Source organism: Podarcis liolepis, assembly GCF_965112155.1.
Source record: "Podarcis liolepis genome assembly, chromosome: 17".
Taxonomy (NCBI): Eukaryota; Metazoa; Chordata; class Lepidosauria; order Squamata; family Lacertidae; genus Podarcis; species Podarcis liolepis.
The window spans coordinates 32,332,805-32,352,735 of NC_139571.1; the positions used below are offsets into that span (position 1 = coordinate 32,332,805).

General features: G+C 43.6%; 2 protein-coding genes across 2 annotated transcripts in view; one reads left to right on the forward strand and one right to left on the reverse strand.

Moving 5' to 3' along the window:
- Positions 1-19,931, reverse strand: part of LOC310696250 (uncharacterized protein) — a 960,839-nt gene that overhangs the window by 877,280 nt on the left and 63,628 nt on the right. The window lies entirely within an intron of this gene.
- On the forward strand, positions 1,942-19,437 carry AMBN (ameloblastin). The gene is made up of 8 exons (XM_083481565.1): positions 1,942-2,055; positions 5,139-5,256; positions 9,210-9,257; positions 11,122-11,241; positions 12,037-12,276; positions 15,096-15,140; positions 16,359-16,403; positions 18,431-19,437. Exons 2-8 carry the CDS (start codon positions 5,203-5,205, stop codon positions 18,911-18,913), a joined length of 1,035 nt encoding a protein of 344 aa, XP_083337691.1. The 5' UTR covers positions 1,942-2,055; positions 5,139-5,202; the 3' UTR covers positions 18,914-19,437.

Below are 19,931 nucleotides of genomic sequence, written 5' to 3' on the forward strand. Positions count from 1 at the left end.
TCAGCAATCAGCCTTCTTTATGGTCCAGCTCTCACTTCCATGCTTTTCCTTAGGAGGTCCTTATTTTCATTGGAGAAATGTTGAAGAGCATGAAGGTTGGAGTGAAGGAGATAAGTAAGTATACAACTGTTAGAAGACATCTGAAAGTTTAATGTTTTATTATGTTTTTATATATGTTGGAAGCAGCTCAGTGTGGCTGTGGCAACCCAGTCAGATGGGCAGGGTATAACTAATAAAATTATTATTATTATTATTATTATTATTATTATTATTATTATTATTATTATTGAATAATGGTAAAGGTAAAGGGACCCCTGACCATTAGGTCCATTCGTGGCCGACTCTGGGGTTGCGGCGCTCATCTCGCTTTATTGGCCGAGGGAGCCGGTGTACAGCTTCCGGGTCATGTGGCCAGCATGACTAAGCCGCTTCTGGCGAACCAGAGCAGCGCACGGAAACGCCGTTTACCTTCCCGCCGGAGCGGTACCTATTTATCTACTTGCACTGGTATGCTTTTGAACTGCTAGGTTGGCAGGAGCAGGGACCGAGCAACGGGAGCTCAACCCGTTGCGGGGATTCGAACCGCCGACCTTCTGATTGGCAAGTCCTAGGCTCTGTAGTTTAACCCACAGTGCCACCCACGTCCCTAGGATGGCCCTATTTGGATGTGCCCTATCAGCACTTGCCAATGTGGGACAGCACTGGTTACTTGCCAAATCTCCAGGATTAGCCTCAGGAGATTCCTGGAGATGGAGGTTGATTCCTGGAGGTTCCTGGCCATACCTGGGGAGGGGGCTGGCAACTCATTGAGACCACCAAATACAATCAATTACATTCAAATGCAATAAATGAGATGATATACCTGAACAGTCTACAAACGGTTATTACACAATAAGAGGTACATTACTAAGTAAAACATCCCAAAGGGTACACAGTATACAAATGGTTCAGCTTACACTAATCAGTGTAATTGGCTGACAATGTTAGCTATTATTATCAGCTGAGGAAGAGCATTTGAAACAGTTGGTTATCCTGGAAGGACTGTCCTGCTGCTGCTGTTTTTGGAGCACCAACATCCTTCAACTTATTCCCTGCAAAACACTGCATGAGTTGTGCTTTGTCTGATTTTACACTTACCTTGGAAGGCATGTTGCCTCAAGCTTGAGTGAATCTTTGTGATGTTATACTTGCCAAAAAAAATCCCTTACTTTGGGACATTTTCTTAACTCATATTAGGTGGTGTCACCATGTATATATTGTATGCGGATTGTAAATGAAGATACAATTCAGTAGTGATATAAAAGTGTTGTCATCATATTATTAGACCACCGTGTTGCTTTTGGATTGTCAGATTAACATATAATGTTGACTCTGGAAGAAAACATGAAATGAACCATTAAATAAATCTCAGCTGCTTTCATATATATTTTTCTTTCTTACCAGAAGATGAGGTTATGTCCTTAAATCAACATTTTCTCCTGGTTTTAGTTCATTTTGTACCTGCAGTGTGTCCATGTTTTGATACAGGTTTTGCAACTTGAACAGCTGAGTGGCAGGTAGGTATTCCACAGGGCAGTGTTTCTAGAGATGCAGCAAGGTGGAAAGCTACACCTGTGGGATAGCTACTAAAATGGAGCCGTTTCAGGTAGAACACTTCTGTTGCGGCATGGAGAGGGTGACCGCTGAGGCACCTGGTGTCATAAACAAGATTTCATCTCCATTTTGCTTTGTTGCACACATTCTGTTTTTGTGTTCATTTTCTATGTGTTAGACAATGGTTTCTATAAATATAGACTTGAGGATGCAATTATAAGTAATGAGATATCATGGCTTTGAGTTTTATGTGCTGTGGTAAGGGTAGGTGGGAACTTGCTGGAAGTCTGTAATTCCCCTGCCCTTTTGCTCGGTATTGATTGGTTAGCTGGCCATTTCAATAAGGCTTATATTCTAGAGAGAGAAGTTTACAAATCATTCCTGTGAAAGCTTTATCTTCTGAAGATTTCTCGAGTTGCCTCAAGACAAGAAGGGTTGGGGGATTTTCAAGACAGCGTGAAGGTAAACATTTCTTTCCATCTTCTGTAATAGATATGCTTGGAGGAAGGGGACTGTATTCCATCACAGACAATACTTCTGTCTGAGAAAAGAAAGCAGTCACGACAGCACACACTTTCCCCTGAATTTTTGGTTCTGCTTCAGGCTAGTGGGGTGTGGGTGGGTGTGGGTGAGTGAAGAACCCTGTGGAAAAAAGTGACAAAGCTTACATTACGAGAGCTCAAGGCAAGTGTGCTAGGCCATTTCCAGAGAGTCACTATTTTGTGGGTAGGATTTAATTGCACACTGACAACTTTAGTTTGGGCAATTAAAGTGGATTTGGTGCTCTTGCAGAACAAACCCCCTCCCCTTTCAAAAAAAATAACAATGGGTCTTTTGTGATGAAGGAAGTGGTCAGGGGAAGCACTGGGGGAAAGTAGGATAATAATTGTGTGAAGTAGGTCCTATAGCCTCCTCAGAAACAAATCAGAGTGAATGTTCAAAAACTAGCTGGTTATCATATCAACGCCCTGCAAACTTTGTGCAAGTTAATTAGGACTCACTAAACACAGACCCACCGAGTGTCCCTATTTTCCAGGGACAGTCCCAGATTTACAAAAGCCCTCCTGGTTTCTGATTTGATCCTGGAATGTCATTAGGATGTCCCTATTTTCATCAGAGAAGGGTTGGGGGGCATGGAGTTACGTGACTCCCAAGCCAAGGAGATAAGTAACTATACAACCTTTAGAAGCCATCTGAAGGCAGCCCAGTATAGGGAAGTTTTTTTAAAAAAAAATGTTTAATGTTTTGTTTTGTTTTTATATATGTTGGAAGCCACCTAGAGTGGCTGGGGCAACCCAGTCAGATGGGTGGGGAATAAATAATAAAATTGTTGTTGTTCTTGAATAGGATGTCCCTATTTTTATCAGATAAATGTTGAAGGCGATGTAAACAGTCTTCAGGAAACAACCTTAGTCTTTAAGGTGCCAAATAACTTACTTTGGTTTTGATTTTTGCTGCAATGGGTTGTCATAACTTCTTCCCTAAAATTTATCATTAAGAAACCCTTTCACCTTCCCTCAGCTGCCACGAGGCAGAATGTAATGGCCGCCACAGGCAGCTGATTTGGGGCTTGTTATTGCTGTATTTTTATTCCCAGGGAGAGGCACTTTTCTACCTCAGGTGCTAAAGTAACTTGACTGGCTCTGTGTACAAAATACATTTTGTGGTGTGTGTGTGTGTAAGTGTTTGTTGACTGGGAAGGGCACATAACATTTGCTGCTTTGCTTCAGGCAGCAAAATATATTGGGCCACCCCCAATTCCCCAAGCAAGAATTTCCACATTTGTCTTCCGTTCCTCTATAAGTGAATTACAGGACAAGTGTATTTAATCTAGAAGCCCTGCCACTTGTGGAATATGGCCCCGCTGTGCTGGAGAGCTTGCTTGGGATCAATTCATTAGCATTGCTTTTTATATCTCTGTGCACTCTCAGCCTAAAATTACTTTTTGCAGTGTTAGGCTATAAACATGTGACACAAGCTATTCTTTAGGGAAGAAAAATGTTTGGCACAGGGTGTATATTAGGTAGGCCTGATTGTGATTGTTATGAAAACCCTCATTATCTTGTAGACTAAAGTTTCAGACAGTTTCAGCATTATTCTTATTGGAGATTAGTGAATGCTCAAAACATATAAGCAGCAGAGCCACCAGGAACCAGAGAGGGGTTTACTCATGAGTACAATGGTACTTCTATTTGTGTATGTAGTTATGTATCCTTCGGGATACGTACATGGCAAACCTGGAAGTATTTTTCCAGGTTTCGCCCCGCGCTCATGCGCAGAAGCGCTCTATGTGCCACGTGCATGTACAGAAGCAACACCCTTCGGTTGCGGAAACCTCAGGATCTGACCGGAGCTCTGGAATGGATCCCGTCCGCAACTGGAGGTACTTGCAAAGTCCATTTTTAAAAGGAACAAGTTTAGTTCAAGTTCCTCTTATCCAAAAATGAACTTGTCTGAGTTCAAGTTTGCACTTTTACAAAGCAAACAAATTCACTCCCAGTTCATCCAAGCTCTTCAGTTCATAAAAAGTTTATCCTCACCTGCTTCTATGCTGAAGTGTAGGGTCTGAAATCAAATCAGTAAATGCACACAAGTAATAAGCTCTTTTGACAGGCAGAATAGGTAAAGGTAAAGGGACCCCTGACCATTAGGTCCATTCGTGACCAACTCTGGGATTGCGGTGCTCATCTCACTTTATTGGCTGAGGGAGCCGGCATACAGCTTCCGGGTCATGTGGCCAGTATGACTAAGCCGCTTTCTGATGAAACAGAGCAGCGCACGGAAACGCCATTTACCTTCCCACCGGAGCAGTACCTATTTATCTACTTGCACTTTGACGTGCTTTCAAACTGCTAGGTTGGCATAAGCAGGGACTGAGCAATGGGAGCTCACCCCGTCACGGGGATTCGAACAGCCGACCTTCTGATCGGCAAGTCCTAGGCTCTGTGGTTTAACCCACAGCGCCACAGGCAGAATATTAACAGGTAATGATTCCCCCATAGCTGCATTACAGTACCAGAAAAGGCTTGCCTGTCACACAACTGGCACAAGGCATTGTTCATTTAGTTCCTGTACCTCTCCTTTTCTCCATAAGCTACTCCTGTTGGAAGAGCAGGACTCCGTTCAACAGGGAAGATTCAAAAATGCCTCGCATTCCTCCTTCTGACTGCTTGGCAATAGTGTTAAGTGACGAAGCATCCTTAGACATGCAGAGCATCATGGGAAGGGCCTCCTCTACCATCAGGTTGAGTGTGATGTCATGATTTGGGGCATAGTGAAAAAGCAGCAATTAAATCCATTTAATTATTGATTAAAATAAATTATTTGATTTATTAGCATTGTATTAACATTGTATTGTAATGTTGTATAATAATTGTTTTTTTTCCATCCTCCTAGGGATGTGGGGTTTTTGTTTCAGTTGATAAAAGAACTTCACCAACCATGGGTATTAAGTACCTCAAGCATGGAAGGCAAACCATATTTGTCAAAGGGGTCTTTGCACTGACTATGCCACTATTTCACTGTTTACTATATTTCGTTTCCAGGACCTCATCATCCTCTGAAATTCTTCCCAGGTCCTTTTTTTACTCAAGACATAACATCAAAGATATGAAAAAATGGATCCTTATCTCAGTCCTATTAGGAATCTGCTCTGCAATGCCGGTAACTAATACAATTTTACCTCAAACTGTTGTCCATCAAATTAAGGAGAACCTGTTTCATGCTTTGTTTTGTTACTAGTAGTATAGATTGTTATTTTGGAGACTTGACATGCACAGTGCTTTCCAGAGTAGATGATCCTCTGGTTTTTTCTCCATAAATATCAAGATGGCTTCCAAGACATTTTACAAATGGTTTGAATTTTATATGACAAAGGCCCAGTGTTGCTACATCCCTGCTGCGACTGGGAGCAGATTATGGCCTTGATGGCCTGCTCCTCACACAACCTCTTTGCCTATCCAGAGAAATTTCCCCCCTTCCTTTCTTCTCCCAACATTAACTTTAATTTTTGCTTCAGATGAGCAGCAGCAGAAGCCATGGGCAATGCAAACCAGGGCTGAAAACTATTGTTTGCAAGTCTTACAACATTAAACAGACATGGCTTCCTCCAAAAACTCACGGGAAATGTAGTTTGTTACGGGTGCTAAGAGTTCTTCGGAGACCCCTATTCCCCTGACAGAGCTACAATTTCCATAGTTCTCTGGGGAAATGGGTTGACTGTTAAACCACTCTGGGAACTGTAAGTTCATATGGGAAATAGGTATCTCCTAAAAACTCTCAGCATCTTTAACAAGCTACAATTTGCAGAATTCTTTGAGGGGGAGCCATTATTGTTTAAAGTGGTGTGATGATGCTTTAAATGTGCAGTGCAGGTGCAGCCTAGGTGATGAGGAGTCCCATTGCTTTAATCAGGACTATGTCATGCCTAACCCAGCTTGGATCGGGTCCATTCGTTTTTGTGTCAACAATGTGTGGTTGCACAAAGCTGAATCTGTGGCCATTTTTAGACACCTAAGCCTCAGTACAATATAAATTCCATGCAAAAGAGCAAGCCAGCAATGGCAAACTTGCTTCTTCCCTTTCTGAATACAGATGATTAGCACCTTCCTAAATGTAAGTGTTGCAAAGGGGGGGGGGGAGAGATTCAAGAGATATTTTGTTTGTCCGCAGATGCTTCTTCAACATGCCGGGATACCTGGAAGGGGTGGTATAAGCCTTGAGGTATATTTTACCCCCCACCAGTAGTTGCAAGTACAGTGGAACCTCGGGTTACATATGCTTAAGGTTACATATGCTTCAAGTTGCAGACTCCGCTAACCCAGAAATATTACCTCGGGTTAAGAACTTTGCTTCAGGATGAGAACAGAAATCACGCAGCGTTGGCGAGACAGCTTCAGGTGTTCAGGTGGTGCTTCAGGTTAAGAACAGTTTCAGGTTAAGAACGGACCTCCGGAACGAATTAAGTACGTAACCAGAGGTACCACTGTATCTCTAAAATATCCAGAAGTCATTATGATAACCTTCAAGGAGAGCCGGTCCAATTAGCATCTTAAAATAAGCTTTTCTGAATGATGGTGTTTGCTGTTTTAAATCATTAATGCAGTAATGAATAATTAGCCAGGGCTGCAGTGCTACAGCTGGTGAAAGGCTAGCTGAATTGTCTTAGGAAGCTGTAAATGCCATCCTCCAGCAGAGAGGGAGATCTACAGACAGGCCTTGGCACAGAGAGCCCTGCAAGTGCAGATGTTCCACTAGCAGTGGGGGTGGGCAAATCAAGGCATTCGGGGGCACGTCAGGGCAGCCATGGATCATGGGGCCAAAACGCCCTCATGCCCCTGGCACACCCACAGAATGATCCAGAACCAAAGGCAGTTTTAGCGGTGCCATCAATGTTTTAGCTCTCTCCAGTATATTTTCTGTGATGCTTAAGTAAAGGGGTAAAGGGGACCCCTGACCATTAGGTCCAGTCGTGTCCAACTCTGGGGTTGTGGCGCTCATCTCACTTTATTGGCCGAGGGAGCCAGCGTACAGCTTCCGGGTCAAATGGCCAGCATGACTAAGCCGCTTCTGGCGAAACAGAGCAGCACATGGAAACGCCGTTTACCTTCCCGCCGGAGCAGTAGCACTTTGATGTGCTTTCGAACTGCTAGGTTGGCAGGAGCAGGGACCGAGCAATGGGAGCTCACCCCGTTGCGGGGATTCGAACTGCTGACCTTCTGATCGGCAAGTCCTAGGCTCCATGGTTTAACCCACAGCGCCCCCGCATCCGTGATGCTTAGGAACAACTAAATTCTGTTGCATATGGGCTTTTATAACTAATTCACCACCCAGGACTGTACCTGTCATTATTTACTCTCTCTATCACCTGCAACACATGATGGTTACAAGAGTTAATCTCAACATCACCTAAGAACTGACATGCAGCACACACCTGCTGGGCTGCTGATATGCACAATCTGCTAGTGGAGGTTGGTGCACTAGGGCAAATGTGGCAGTGCCCCCAACAACCTTGATGTGCCCTCTGCCAGCCCCTGCTTGCCTGCCTTCTTACAGACATCCAGTCCAGGGGGTGGCACTGGCTGCCAGCTTCTCACTCCGCCCCCCTCCACCATCTTTGCAGATGTCAGCAGGGAAAAGGATGGGGACCAAAGTAGAATTAGTTATCTCTGCCTGTCATATATTCTCTGGAACCATTTGATAGATGAGAAGGATGAATTTTATGTATACAGTGGTGCCTTGGAAGTCGAACAGAATCTGTTCCGGAAGTTCGTTTGACTTCCGAAACCAATTGGCTTCCAGTTGGCTGCAGGGAGCTCTGCAAGTCACGTCAGACGTTCGGGTTCCAAAGAACGTTTGGAAACCGGAGCGCTCACTTCCGGGTTTGCGGCATTCGGGAGCCAAAATGTTTGACTCACAAGGCGTTCAGGAACCAAGGTATGAATGTACTCTGTGTTAAGAGCTAAATATGAATTACCTTTAAATGCTCAATGACAATATCTTCAGAAAAAGCATTTGCTGACTACCACTTATGGACCAACAGCTTTTACAACCTCAGAGGCCCCAGAGATATTAAAACAGCTGATTAATTCTTATGTAACAAGAAAAAAAAAACCTGTTGTAGAAATATTTATTAGCAGCAAACCAGTTCAATGAACATATATTAAGGGAGGAGCGGAATAAAGAATTTGAAATCTCGATCTCGGCCAAGCAGTGGGAAACTGTGTTAAGCTCTGTAACAGGGTTTCCCAAACTTGGACCTCCAGCTGTTTTTGAACTACAACTCCCATCATCCCTAGCTTGCAGGAGCAGAGGTCAGGGATGATGGGAACTGTAGTCCAAAAACAGCTGGAGGTCCAAGTTTGGGAAACCCTGTTCTATAACAAGGGTGGCTCTGGACCTTAAACAAAGACTCGTACAACCTGCAAAGAAGAAAATTTGACAGATTTTCACCACCCCTTTCCTCTCCTGGACGCTAATGCTTCGGGCCACCCCATGAAACTGTCCAGTAGGAGATTCTGAACAGATAAAAGACAAGTGCTTCTGTGCACAATGCATAAGCAACTTGTGGGAATTGCTGCCACAATGGCCATTAGTTTGGATGGCTTTCAAAGAGGAACAGACCATTTTAATACAGGATTGGTTACTAGCTGTGATACTAGGGTTACTAGCTGTGATAGCAACCTCCACTTTCAGAGGCAATGTATTTCTGAATACCATCTGCTGGGCGCAAAAAGTTGAGAAGGGCTATGGTTTCATGCTGCGTTTGAGGGCTTCCCAAAAGAATCTGGCTGGCTGCATTTGGATACAGGATGCTGGCCTAGACTGGATGTGTGTGATCTGGGTGTGATCCCGCAAGGTTCTTTTATGTTGATCTGACACAGGCATTCTACAATATCAGGGAGTTCTTCCACAATAAGAAGGCATTCTGCATGTGCTTAGAAGTGTTATTACTTGTGTTCCAGGCACTATATCTGGCATCAAAAGATAAGGACCTTGAGTTAAATACCAATTCTGAGCATCAGAAATGGGCGGGGGGGGGGGCAATAAGAAGGAGATGAATATTGCAAAGATAAAATGGTTGGTATTAATGTTGTGGGTTTTTCATTTCTTTTCAGCTGATGAGACAATTGGCGGGACCAAACGTGGCAAGTGTACTCCCGCAGGTAACTGTTGCTAACTACAGATAACCTCTTTGAAAAATTCTCTTTGTAAGTGAATGTAACTGCAATAGAAAATACATGATGCAATTCTAGAATATTTTCCTATATGACAAACTACCCAAAAAATCTGTTGTTCCTTTGGCAATAGAAATCCAATTGTAATAACTTGCTTGCTCAGCAGATGTCTGCTTGCATCTCCAAAAAGTTATCCGGAGGGTTGGGGGATGCCTCTAGAGTAGATTTGCGGGGGCCCAAATCTTCATAGGGGAAGGAGATGAAGGAGTATTCCCATCCTATCTGCTGGCATGATGTTGGATCTTGTCTTAATATTCAACAACTGATTATTTCCTTCTATCGGTCCACGATAGAAAGTGTTCTCTCATACTGTATTACGGTGTGGTATGCTGGTTTGACAGCCCTGGACAGAAAGTCCCTACAGAGGGTGGTGAAGACAGCACATGATATCATGGGCTGTCCCCTGAGTCCATTAGATGTCATCGCAGGAGACCGTTGCCTCAGAAGAGCGAGGAACATTCTCAGGGATGACTCACACCCTAGCCAGCACCTTTTTAATCTCCTGCCCTCGGGCAGGAGATATAGAAGCATGATAAGCCACAGCAACAGGTTGACGAACAGTTTCTACCTGTGGGTCATGAGCCTGCTGAATGGAAGACAGCAACAGTGCAGCTTATGTCCGGGGTTGGTGGTCATACAACAGCACACAGAGTATAACAAGGGCTGAGAGATTGTGAGATGGAGGGGGGCTTGTTTAATCTCACTGTAAACAAGTGGTACAGTGACAATAAAGTATTTCTATATTTCTATAACAATCACATTGTGTTCAACATGTGCACAGCCTGTGCACCCAGATAGTTGCACTGTATACTTTGTTCAACAAGTGTGCGGTCTATGTATCTCTGTATACAATAGCTGAGCTGTACAGATGCATGAATTGCACTGCTTCACACAAACACTTGTGCATATGTAGAGACAGCTTGGGCCTGCAGGCTGTGCAATGTGTGATCAACCCTCAAGCAGTTTAAAAGTCAATTAAAAGAGACAAAGGAAAGGTACATTCTGGCTCAAGTTGGCCATGACCAAGGCTGCAATCCAATCTGCAATTATTTTATGTTCAGTGTGACATATAGCTTAGGAAACGTAGAAAGGATTTGTCTGTTCTACATTGAGAGGAATGGAATCTACTGTGTTATCCTTTACATGTCTTCTCAGAAGTGAATCCCGCTGAATTCATATAGGACTGCAGTCTTAGCCTGGGCTATCTTTGTTCCATTGGTTTATTGGATATACAGCCTATTTTAATGCATGTTTACTCAAGACTAAGTATGCTTACTAGAGAATAAGTACTTACTTCCAAGCAAACTTGCCTAGGATTGCAGCTACGTATGGTCACAAACTAACTTTATCTAGAGGACTATGGATAAAAAGTGCAGAGCTTTTTCTTTCAGAAGGCATTTGGAGGTCTTAGAGTTTAATGCTGTACTTTTGAAAAATCCTGTTGTGCTCTTGTAAGAAAGGCTTTATGTTTTATTCATAGATATGGGTTTATGTTGTCTGTATTTCTTTACTAATTTGTAAACTAACTTGAGGGTTCCTTGGGTACCTAAAGGCGGAATAATTGTAAATACTTCTTTGTTCCACCTTCCTCTTCTGCCTCTATCCCTCTGTAATGAAATATATGGCTGTATTATCGAGCAGAAAAGAACTGGGTATGTCAACATAACAGAAATCAATAAGAAAACCCATTCCCAACTATTTATGATGCCACATTCTAACGCGAGTTTTTAAGAATGCTAAAATGTGAATTGCAGCTGCAGAATATCTGCATTGATTTTTGCCATTTCTTTAGTATGCTCAGGGTTATAGATATGCAGATCCGTTTAATACAATGTGGATACACAACTTTCTTCCACCACATTCATCTTACTATTGGTTAAGAGGAGGACCTCAGCAACATGAAACTCAACAGGTAAGCTGCTTGTGCTACAGTAATTTTGGGAACTGTACTCAGTATAATGAGGATTAAAAATAAGGTGCTTCCAGGCCTTTAGAATTTTGCGGGAGAGATTCGGACTTTAGGTTTGCCCCATTAAAGTGGACTAAAGCCTGAGTTCAACAAATCCTTTTTTAAAAAACACCCAAAAACCCCTTGAGCTTTTTGTGGTTTGGAAAGCAATGGGGAAATGCATTGAAAAGTGTGAGGAGAATGAAATATTAATAGGAAGATGTGCAAAACAGCCTGCAAACAAATCAGGATGGATGGAGGATAAATGTTCATTGTCAAATAAAATATCGGAATGAATACTCAAGTCATAGTCTATTTTGGGCAAAAAGATCAGGATGAATGCTGAATAAACAAGGCATCTGGATGCGATGCAATCGCTTTCATATCTCTTAAATGATGACAGCCAAACTATTCCCCAAGATATTTGCTAGGAAGAATGGCAATTTTCTGTTTGCTGTCAGGGCACAGTTTATAGGGAGAAAGCCCTCTTGGAACACATAAGGAATGATTAAGGATTGTGCTTTATAGGCATTTAAAGAGATCATCTTTATTTCAGTACAACTCAGTCATTAGCATCTTTTGCTAATTATTTGGCATCTTGAATACTAATGAAAGAACGTGAGATTTTGCAGGCAAGAGCCTAATACATTAGATACTTTTTAAAAAGGCATGCACTGCCTTTGGTATCATGGACATAACTTCTTAATGACTGTACCCTTTTCCTTCTGGCTATTTGTCCTCCCACGCTCCTCTCTACAGTATGAAATCAGCATGCCTGTACACCCTCCTCCGCTACCATCTCAGCAGACACCCATTCTGCTTCAGCAGCCTGAACTGCAAGAGCAACCTCTCTTCCAGCTCATAAATCTCATTCCTACAAGGCAAGTCCAACTCCAGCAGTATGATATGCAACCACCATTCCAGCAGAAGCCATTTCTGCTGCCGGAGGGAAACCAGCCAGTTGTCCAACAGCAGCCATCAGAGAGACAACCTCAGCAGGTCAGTTTTATAAACAGGTGACATCTAAGTCCCAAAACCACCAGTAGAGGTTTCAGGGACTCCAGTGCTTGAAAACTGAGCTCCACCCACCCCCAGATGATAGATTCATTTTCCTACCAAAGGCCAGTTTCTGAATTTTTGGAAGATTTTTCTTCCATAGAATTTCAAATTTCCATCCAAAACACTGCTGTAAAAGCATCCAGCCTCAACTGCAAGTTAGGATTAAGGCCTGTCTTTGCTTTTCTTATTCACTTTGCGTCTCCTAGTCTTATGTCTCTAAATGTTTTCTTGATAGATACAGTTACCCGCTATACAAGAATACTCAGGGACATTAGGTCAGACAGTCAGTATAGAATTTTATTTCGTATCGCCTTGAAAAATTAGCATTGAACTCTATGCACAAATAGGCAGCACCCATAGTTTTTTTGATACTTTTCTTGGGTATGTATTATTGTACCTATTCTCTCTATATATTAGTTTTTGCCTTGCATTGCATTTCACTGGATGTTTCTATGCTCCTTTCTCTTGCAAAGCTCTTGGAACCCCACAAGATGCAGCCAAACAGCCACAGCAAAGATCTGTATGTTGATTCTCAAAACAGTCATGCAGCCAGCACACTGATTCCCATAGCTGAACTCTCTTAACATGCAACCCCAGTGGTGCAGTTAGGTGCTTTCAGGCTCAGAACTTTGTGGTATTACAGTGGTAGTACCTTGGGTGAAGAACTTAATTCGTTCTGGAGGTCCGTTCTTAACCTGAAACTGTTCTTAACCTGAGGTACCACTTTAGCTAATGGGGTCTCCCGCTGCTGCTGTGCTGCCGTCGCAAAATTTCTGTTCTCATCCTGAAGCAAAGTTATTAACCCAAGGTACTACTTCTGGGTTAGCGTAGTCTGTAACCTGAAGCGTCTGTAACCCAAGGTACCACTGTACAGGGAAGGTGTGAGGCAGTAATACATATTACTTTGATCATTCCGAAATGTGGTCAGTCAGTTTTTCGGCTAGGGGTGGAAGGAGCTGTCAATTTCAATTCTCTTGGTTTCTCATTTTTCTTAAATTTAGTTCTTCACATTTCTGCAATTCTTTTTTAAAAAAAACCCTCAGCATTTTAATTTGAATTTCTCATAATAAACATATTTTTTCATGCAATTCTGTCTCAAGCACACGTTTTGAAAAGCAATTACCTATAATATAAGGCATTTTAATGTTACCGGTATTTTCATTGACATACAGTGGTGCCCCGCAAGACGAATGCCTCGCAAGACGAAAAACTCGCTAGACGAAAGAGTTTTCCGTTTTTTGAGTCGTTCCGCAAGATGAATTTCCCTATGGGCTTGCTTCGCAAGACGAAACGTCTTGCGAGTTCTTGTGAGTTTGTTTCCTTTTTCTTAAAGCTGCTAAGCCGTTAATAGCCGCTAAGCCGCTAAGCCGCTAATAGCCGCTAGGCCGCTAAGCCACTAATAGCCGTGCTTCGCAAGATGAAAAAACCGCAAGACAAAGAGACTCGCGGAACAGATTAATTTCGTCTTGCGAGGCACCACTGTATTAGCTTTTACACACACTGTCCCCTAATATATTATTTTTTGTAAATGTTGGAGAACTGCATTGCAAAATTTGGATAAGTGTCAATTTTGAAAGATCCATGTGTTTCAGTTCTAACATTGCAAATTTGATGCAGTCACCTTTAAACTGAACCAGACTTCTCACCCATCAATATTTGTGGGTTGGTGGGGGGAAGGGCTCCTGCGCTCATTCTCCTGAGTTTGGCCCTGGACTTATGACCCAAAGTCCAACCTTGAGTGCATCAAGTAAGTATCTTGCACAGGTTTAAGAATGAGCTTATGTCCAAAGTGACTTTTCTGAGAAGTTAAGCTATGCAAGAACTCTGTTTATATGGGTGCTTTCTGCACTATCCATCATGAGGCAAAGCAGTGCATGGTAACACAGAGATCTAAAGCAAAGGCAGTCATCAAGTGTCTTCCTTTCAGCCTTGCTACCCCACATGCACACCCCACATTGACCTCACAGACAAGTCTGGGCAGGGCAGTAAAGGACTAGGCAAGGCATTTCCAAACTCAGCCCTCCAGATGTTTGGGGACTACAACTCCCATCATCCCTAGCTAACAGGACCAGTGGTCAGGGATGATGGGAACTGTAGTCCCCAAACATCTGGAGGGTGAGTTTGGGGGTGCCTGGACTAGGCAATACAGGGGTGGGAATCCCACTTAATCATTCTTACTAGTAGGATTTATTGATCTGTCTTGAGAAAAGCCATCAGTACAGTGAATCACGTAAAATTATTGCAGTACCTTAATCTCACCCAGGAGAGGTGTTGGACACTTCTTCCTTGGAGGTTTTAAAGCAGAGGTTGCATGGCCATCTGTAATGTATGATCTAGCTAAGATTCCTGCATTGCAGAGGTTTGGACTAAATGACCCTCAGGATCCTTTCCAACCCTACATTTCTATGATTCTATACTTGCTGCGAAGAAGTGATGACTTAAGTCCACAGTGTAGGTGCTAACTATAAGAGCAAGAACTGGGAACCTGTGGCTCTTCAGATGTAGTTGGTTTACAACTCCCATCATCCCTGACTATTGGCCATGTTGGCTAGACTGATGGGATTTGGAGTCCAGCAGCACCTGGAAACTCAAAGGTTCTCCATCCTTGTCTTAGGGCATTTTGGCAAGACTACCATTGAGAACAAGATGCTGACGGGCCTATGGTCTGATTCTAAGCTCTTCACTGTTTTGCATGAAACAACAAAGAGTACTGTTCCTGAAAGCAAAACTACTGCTAATTGCTTTTCTCCTTTGTCTAGATGCCACCCAGTTTGCATTACATGTCTTACATAGCCAACCAAGGAGTAAGTATGTTGCATTCATTTACAGGCAATGAAATCCTTATCATTATCATGTCAGGGAGACAACCAAAACATTAAAGGAATATCTGGGGTGCGGTACATCTCTGTGTGCTCTGCGCACAGTATGAGAATGCTGGTGACACCAATATTTTATTATTATTATTATTTTTAGTTTGGATTTGATATCCTGCCTTTCACTCCCTTTAAGGAGTCTCAAAGCGGCTAACATTCTCCTTTCCCTTCCTCCCCCACAACAAACACTCTGTGAGGTGAGTGGGGCTGAGAGACTTCAAGGAAGTGTGACTGGCCCAAGGTCACCCAGCAGCTGCATGTGGAGGAGCGGAGACGCGAACCCGGTTCCCCAGATTACAAGACTACCGCTCTCAACCACTACACCACACAATATTGTTGTCACCCCAGTAGAAGCTGTGGCCAGCCAGCACCAGAACCAAAGGGCAAAGTGGATCTAAGTGCAGCACTTTCCCCTCACAGGAATGAATGGAGAAGGAACTCAGAGATGCCACCTGAATGAGGGCAGAGCTGGCCCTTCCGCTACGGCCAATCCCAGCGCTCCCTTTCCTCCCCACCCACCCAATGTTTTCCTTATCACAGTTTGATTATTTTGTCTCAAAAAGCTCAACAAGAGTATCTGAGAACTAACTTGCCACCCATCTACACATCTCAGCCCATTCATCAGCATAGTCTCATCCTTTTTGTCAATCCCACTAAAATATGACAAACGGATGAAATCAAGGAAATGATTTTTCCGTATGCTGCTTGCAAAAGAATATTTGCATTCTAATTTAGCTATTCAAATGTGTGTGTGTGTGTGTGAGAGAGAGAGAGAGAGAGAGAGGGAGGGAGAGGGAGGGAGAGGGAGGGAAGGAGGGAGCACACTTATGGGAATGATCATAAACTTACCCCTGGAAGCTACACATTGCAATTTTTTTTTAATTTCAAAAGACAGCAAGAATTTTCAGTGAAGGAAAGCAAAACACTCCAGAGCTCGTTAACTTGTTTATGATACACTAATGTTTCAAAGGGAAGGAAATAATATAAGCAGCAATGTGGACTTTTAAACCATGTAGACAGAAATGTTTTATGAAGTACAATCAAATGGGTATAATATGCTTTAAAATGAAGGGTGTTTTCCCTCCACTGTACGTGTATTGGCCTGGGATGATTTGGTCCTCATATGCTGTTTGCTTACATGTTCCTTAGGCGGCTCCTGCCAGACTAGGAATAGTAAGCTCAGAAGAAATGCCGGTGAGTCGTGATAAGTTGAAATATGCCTCCTTAATTACTACATTAATTTACACTGTGAATGAATGAAAAAGCAAATTCTGTCTACAAAGATACCTTATGCCAGTTTTCCCTTACCTGGTGCCACCCAGATCTTGATGGGCTCCAGCTCTCATCAGATCTTGTCTACATGGCCAGCGGTCAGTGATGTTGGGAGGTTTCTACCCTAAAACATCTGGGGGACAGCTGGTTGGGGGATGGGTGTCTTATGCTATAAACATTAAAAGCTAAGTATTATAATAGCTACCATTCAAGGGACTCTATGAATTGTAGTGATGGCATTCAGAGTTGCTAAGGAACATTTCTCGGTTACCTCACAAAAAAATTGACAGTACTTGGAGAGGTCATTACCCTCAAACTGATATAATGCTGATTACAGGATTGTAATGTCAGCAGATCTCCGTAATTCTCCTACATGGCTAGATAAGTATCACAGTACAGGTTCACCAATATTGAGTGATGTATGCAGTTTACCACTGATGCTGGAAGAGAAATATTTGGGAGAAACAAATATATAGTAGGGTTTCTTTTTCTTTTTTCTTTTTTTTTAAGCCTGTCAGTGCCAAGGAGGGTTAAAAAAAAAAAAAGCTTGGCCTTTGAATAAGCAGCCACACCCTTTCTGACACAAAACATTTTCCCTCAATTAAAAGAAACTACTCCAATCTGAAGAGACGCGGGTGGCGCTGTGGGTTAAACCACAGAGCCTAGGACTTGCCGATCAGAAGGTCGGCGGTTTGAATTCCCGTGACGGGGTGAGCTCTCGTTGCTCAGTCCCTGCTCCTGCCAACCTAGCAGTTCAAAAGCATGTCAAAGTGCAAGTAGATAAATAGGTACCACTCTGGCGGGAAGGTAAACAGCATTTCCGTGCGCTGCTCTGGTTTGCCAGAAGCGGCTTAGTCATGCTGGCCACATGACCCAGAAGCTGTCTTTGGACAAACGCCAGCTCCTTCAGCCTATAGAGCGAGATGAGCGCCGCAACCCCAGAGTCGGCCACGACTGGACCTAATGGTCAGGGGTCCCTTTACCTTTTACTCCAATCTGAATCAGTAAGTGATCCCCAACACTAAAATCCTACATTAGACTCTAATTCACCAGGAGGTGAATGAGAATCAAGCCCAGAATATTACATTAAACACATACCTGGCATCAGAAATGCCAGCCCTATTTTTAAATACTCCCTTCTCATCCCAAAACATCTAGAGCAAATGTTTCAGCACTGAAGTCACAGCCCCCACTAGTAACAGAACATGATGTGGAGCAGGAAAACATGCATTGATTCAGTTTGCTCGACGCCTCTCTCCTCCCCTGGCACAAGCAGCAGCAACAAACCACGCTCCCTGGTTTAGCCTTTCATCTGAACCAGGGACTGTTCTCTTGTTTCACTCAGGCCACAGTTGGTAAGCCCAAGAACAAACAAAAGGGAGCAAAGGAAGGGAGTGAAAACCACAATCTCCAGTTTGGGTATAACACTAAGCCAGGGGTTGTGCAAAGCAAGGAGTGAAGTGAGAGTCCCCTGCACATTCACAGCTATATTAACTATAGCTTACCGTAATGTGAAAATACTGCTGCCAGTGTGGATATTGGAAGAGCTCTGCTAAATGCTACTGGGGTGGGGAAGGGCAGAGATTTAAGACGTGGTTTTCATTTCATGGACATGTAGCACTGCTCCCTGGAGACCACCTTTCCTCCTAATATTACTGGGAGGTTGACACCAGTGGTACAAATGGAAATACCAGTGCAAATGGTTAGAGCATGCTGCTGATAATGCCAAGGCTGCAAGTTTGATCCCCATATGGGAAAGCTACACATTACCGCTTACAGGGCAGATGATACTCAGGGTCCCTTCAAACTCTACAATTCTGTGAAATATCTTAGTTGAGATTCTAACTTTGGCAAAATCCACATTTGTTTTTCATAGCAGGGTAAAGCTTAGCAATGGGAATTTATGGCAGTTGTGGTAATGGGACACTCTGAAATTTTTGCTCTCCCAGGGTGGTGGATTTGGCGCACCAGCCTATCACGCACCAGGCCCAAACCTGTTTGCCATGGATGCTAGATATGGAAACATGCAACCGAGCCTCGGTGGGCCAGGTGATTACACTGTGGAAGACGACCAGCTTGGAATAACAGAGCAGCCTGAAGTTCAAGGAGGAGCCAACGCAGGAGCTAACCCTTCAGGCAAGGGGAGCAACATAATCCCCCTAGATGGCACCCAGGGTGGTGCCTTGCCCAATGCCAACAGCAACCTGCTAAACCCTGCGGCCCAGAGCAAAGGACCAGCAGGTGGACCCCAGGCCACAGCAGCCCCTCCGGCAGCTGAAGGGCTCCCTGACAGCTTCATGCCTTTTAACGCTGACGCTGCCATGCCTTTGGATCCCACCATGTTCCCCAACACCGTACCCACAGCCAATGCAGGAAATGAAGCTGGCTACCCACAAGTAGGTCAAGATATGTGGCATTTCCAAGAGCCTTGAGTGCCCTTAAGCAACGCATGCCCACTTCTGCTCCTCAGGTATTTCCTGTGCTTGATGCATTGGCTTAGGAGGACTATTAATCTTCTACACAATGAGCACCAAAGCATTAAATGTGCTAATCAATGTATGCAGCTTGTGGCAGTGATGGCGTAATTTCCCACCTCCCCCGCCCCCCCCCCCCATGTCTTACATTTCACGTCTGGAAAAGCAACAGAGGTGCCAGATGATTAATGGCTAAAAAATGAATTCTGTTTCTGCTGGCAATCGTGGAGGTTCCCTTCCCTTTTGTTTATGCCATTTTAGCTTTCATATGCTTTAAGCCCTCGCCTGATTGATATTTTAAAGAATGATTATTATTTATGAAACCTTTGGCATTAGAAACCAGAAATGCACTCAAGATTTATAAGCAGTTGCGTGTTAATCTGGAGCTTACGGTTGGTGTGTGTCTCTGATTCTGATTAGAAGGCTCACTGTGTTGCATTGATTTATGTAGGCAGCATGTAATAAACTTTTATTTAGCCATATTAATGCTTCTTGCAGCTTGCTTTTCTTAAAATGTCGAGTAAATGACAGCGCAGTTATGCAAAAGCTGTTTGCAAACACAACCAATTCTTAACCCTCAGTTGGGTCACCTTTTCCTTCCCAGATACTTTGCCTACTGCACATTACACGCAGAACTTTCAGGTAACCAGATTTAATTTTGGGGAAGCCAAAGTCCCCCATTCATACACTTCCCTGGGTGGCCAAGGTCATGTCCCTAATCCCCAGGGGCAGCCATCTTGTTTTGCTGCCTAATGAAGAATGGGAAAGTGCTGTCCCTGCCTGCAGCTGAAGTCTCATTTACCAGGGTCACATGGCAGTAGCTTCTGGTGAAATCTCTCTGGAAGCCAGCCAGAAATCTCTCTGTGCCCCCCAGCGGTAGTAGGGGGAGGCAGGGTACCCATGGAGGCACCATGCCATGGGATTGTACTGCAAACCCCATAAACTGAACTGCTGACACACCCAATTTTACAGATGC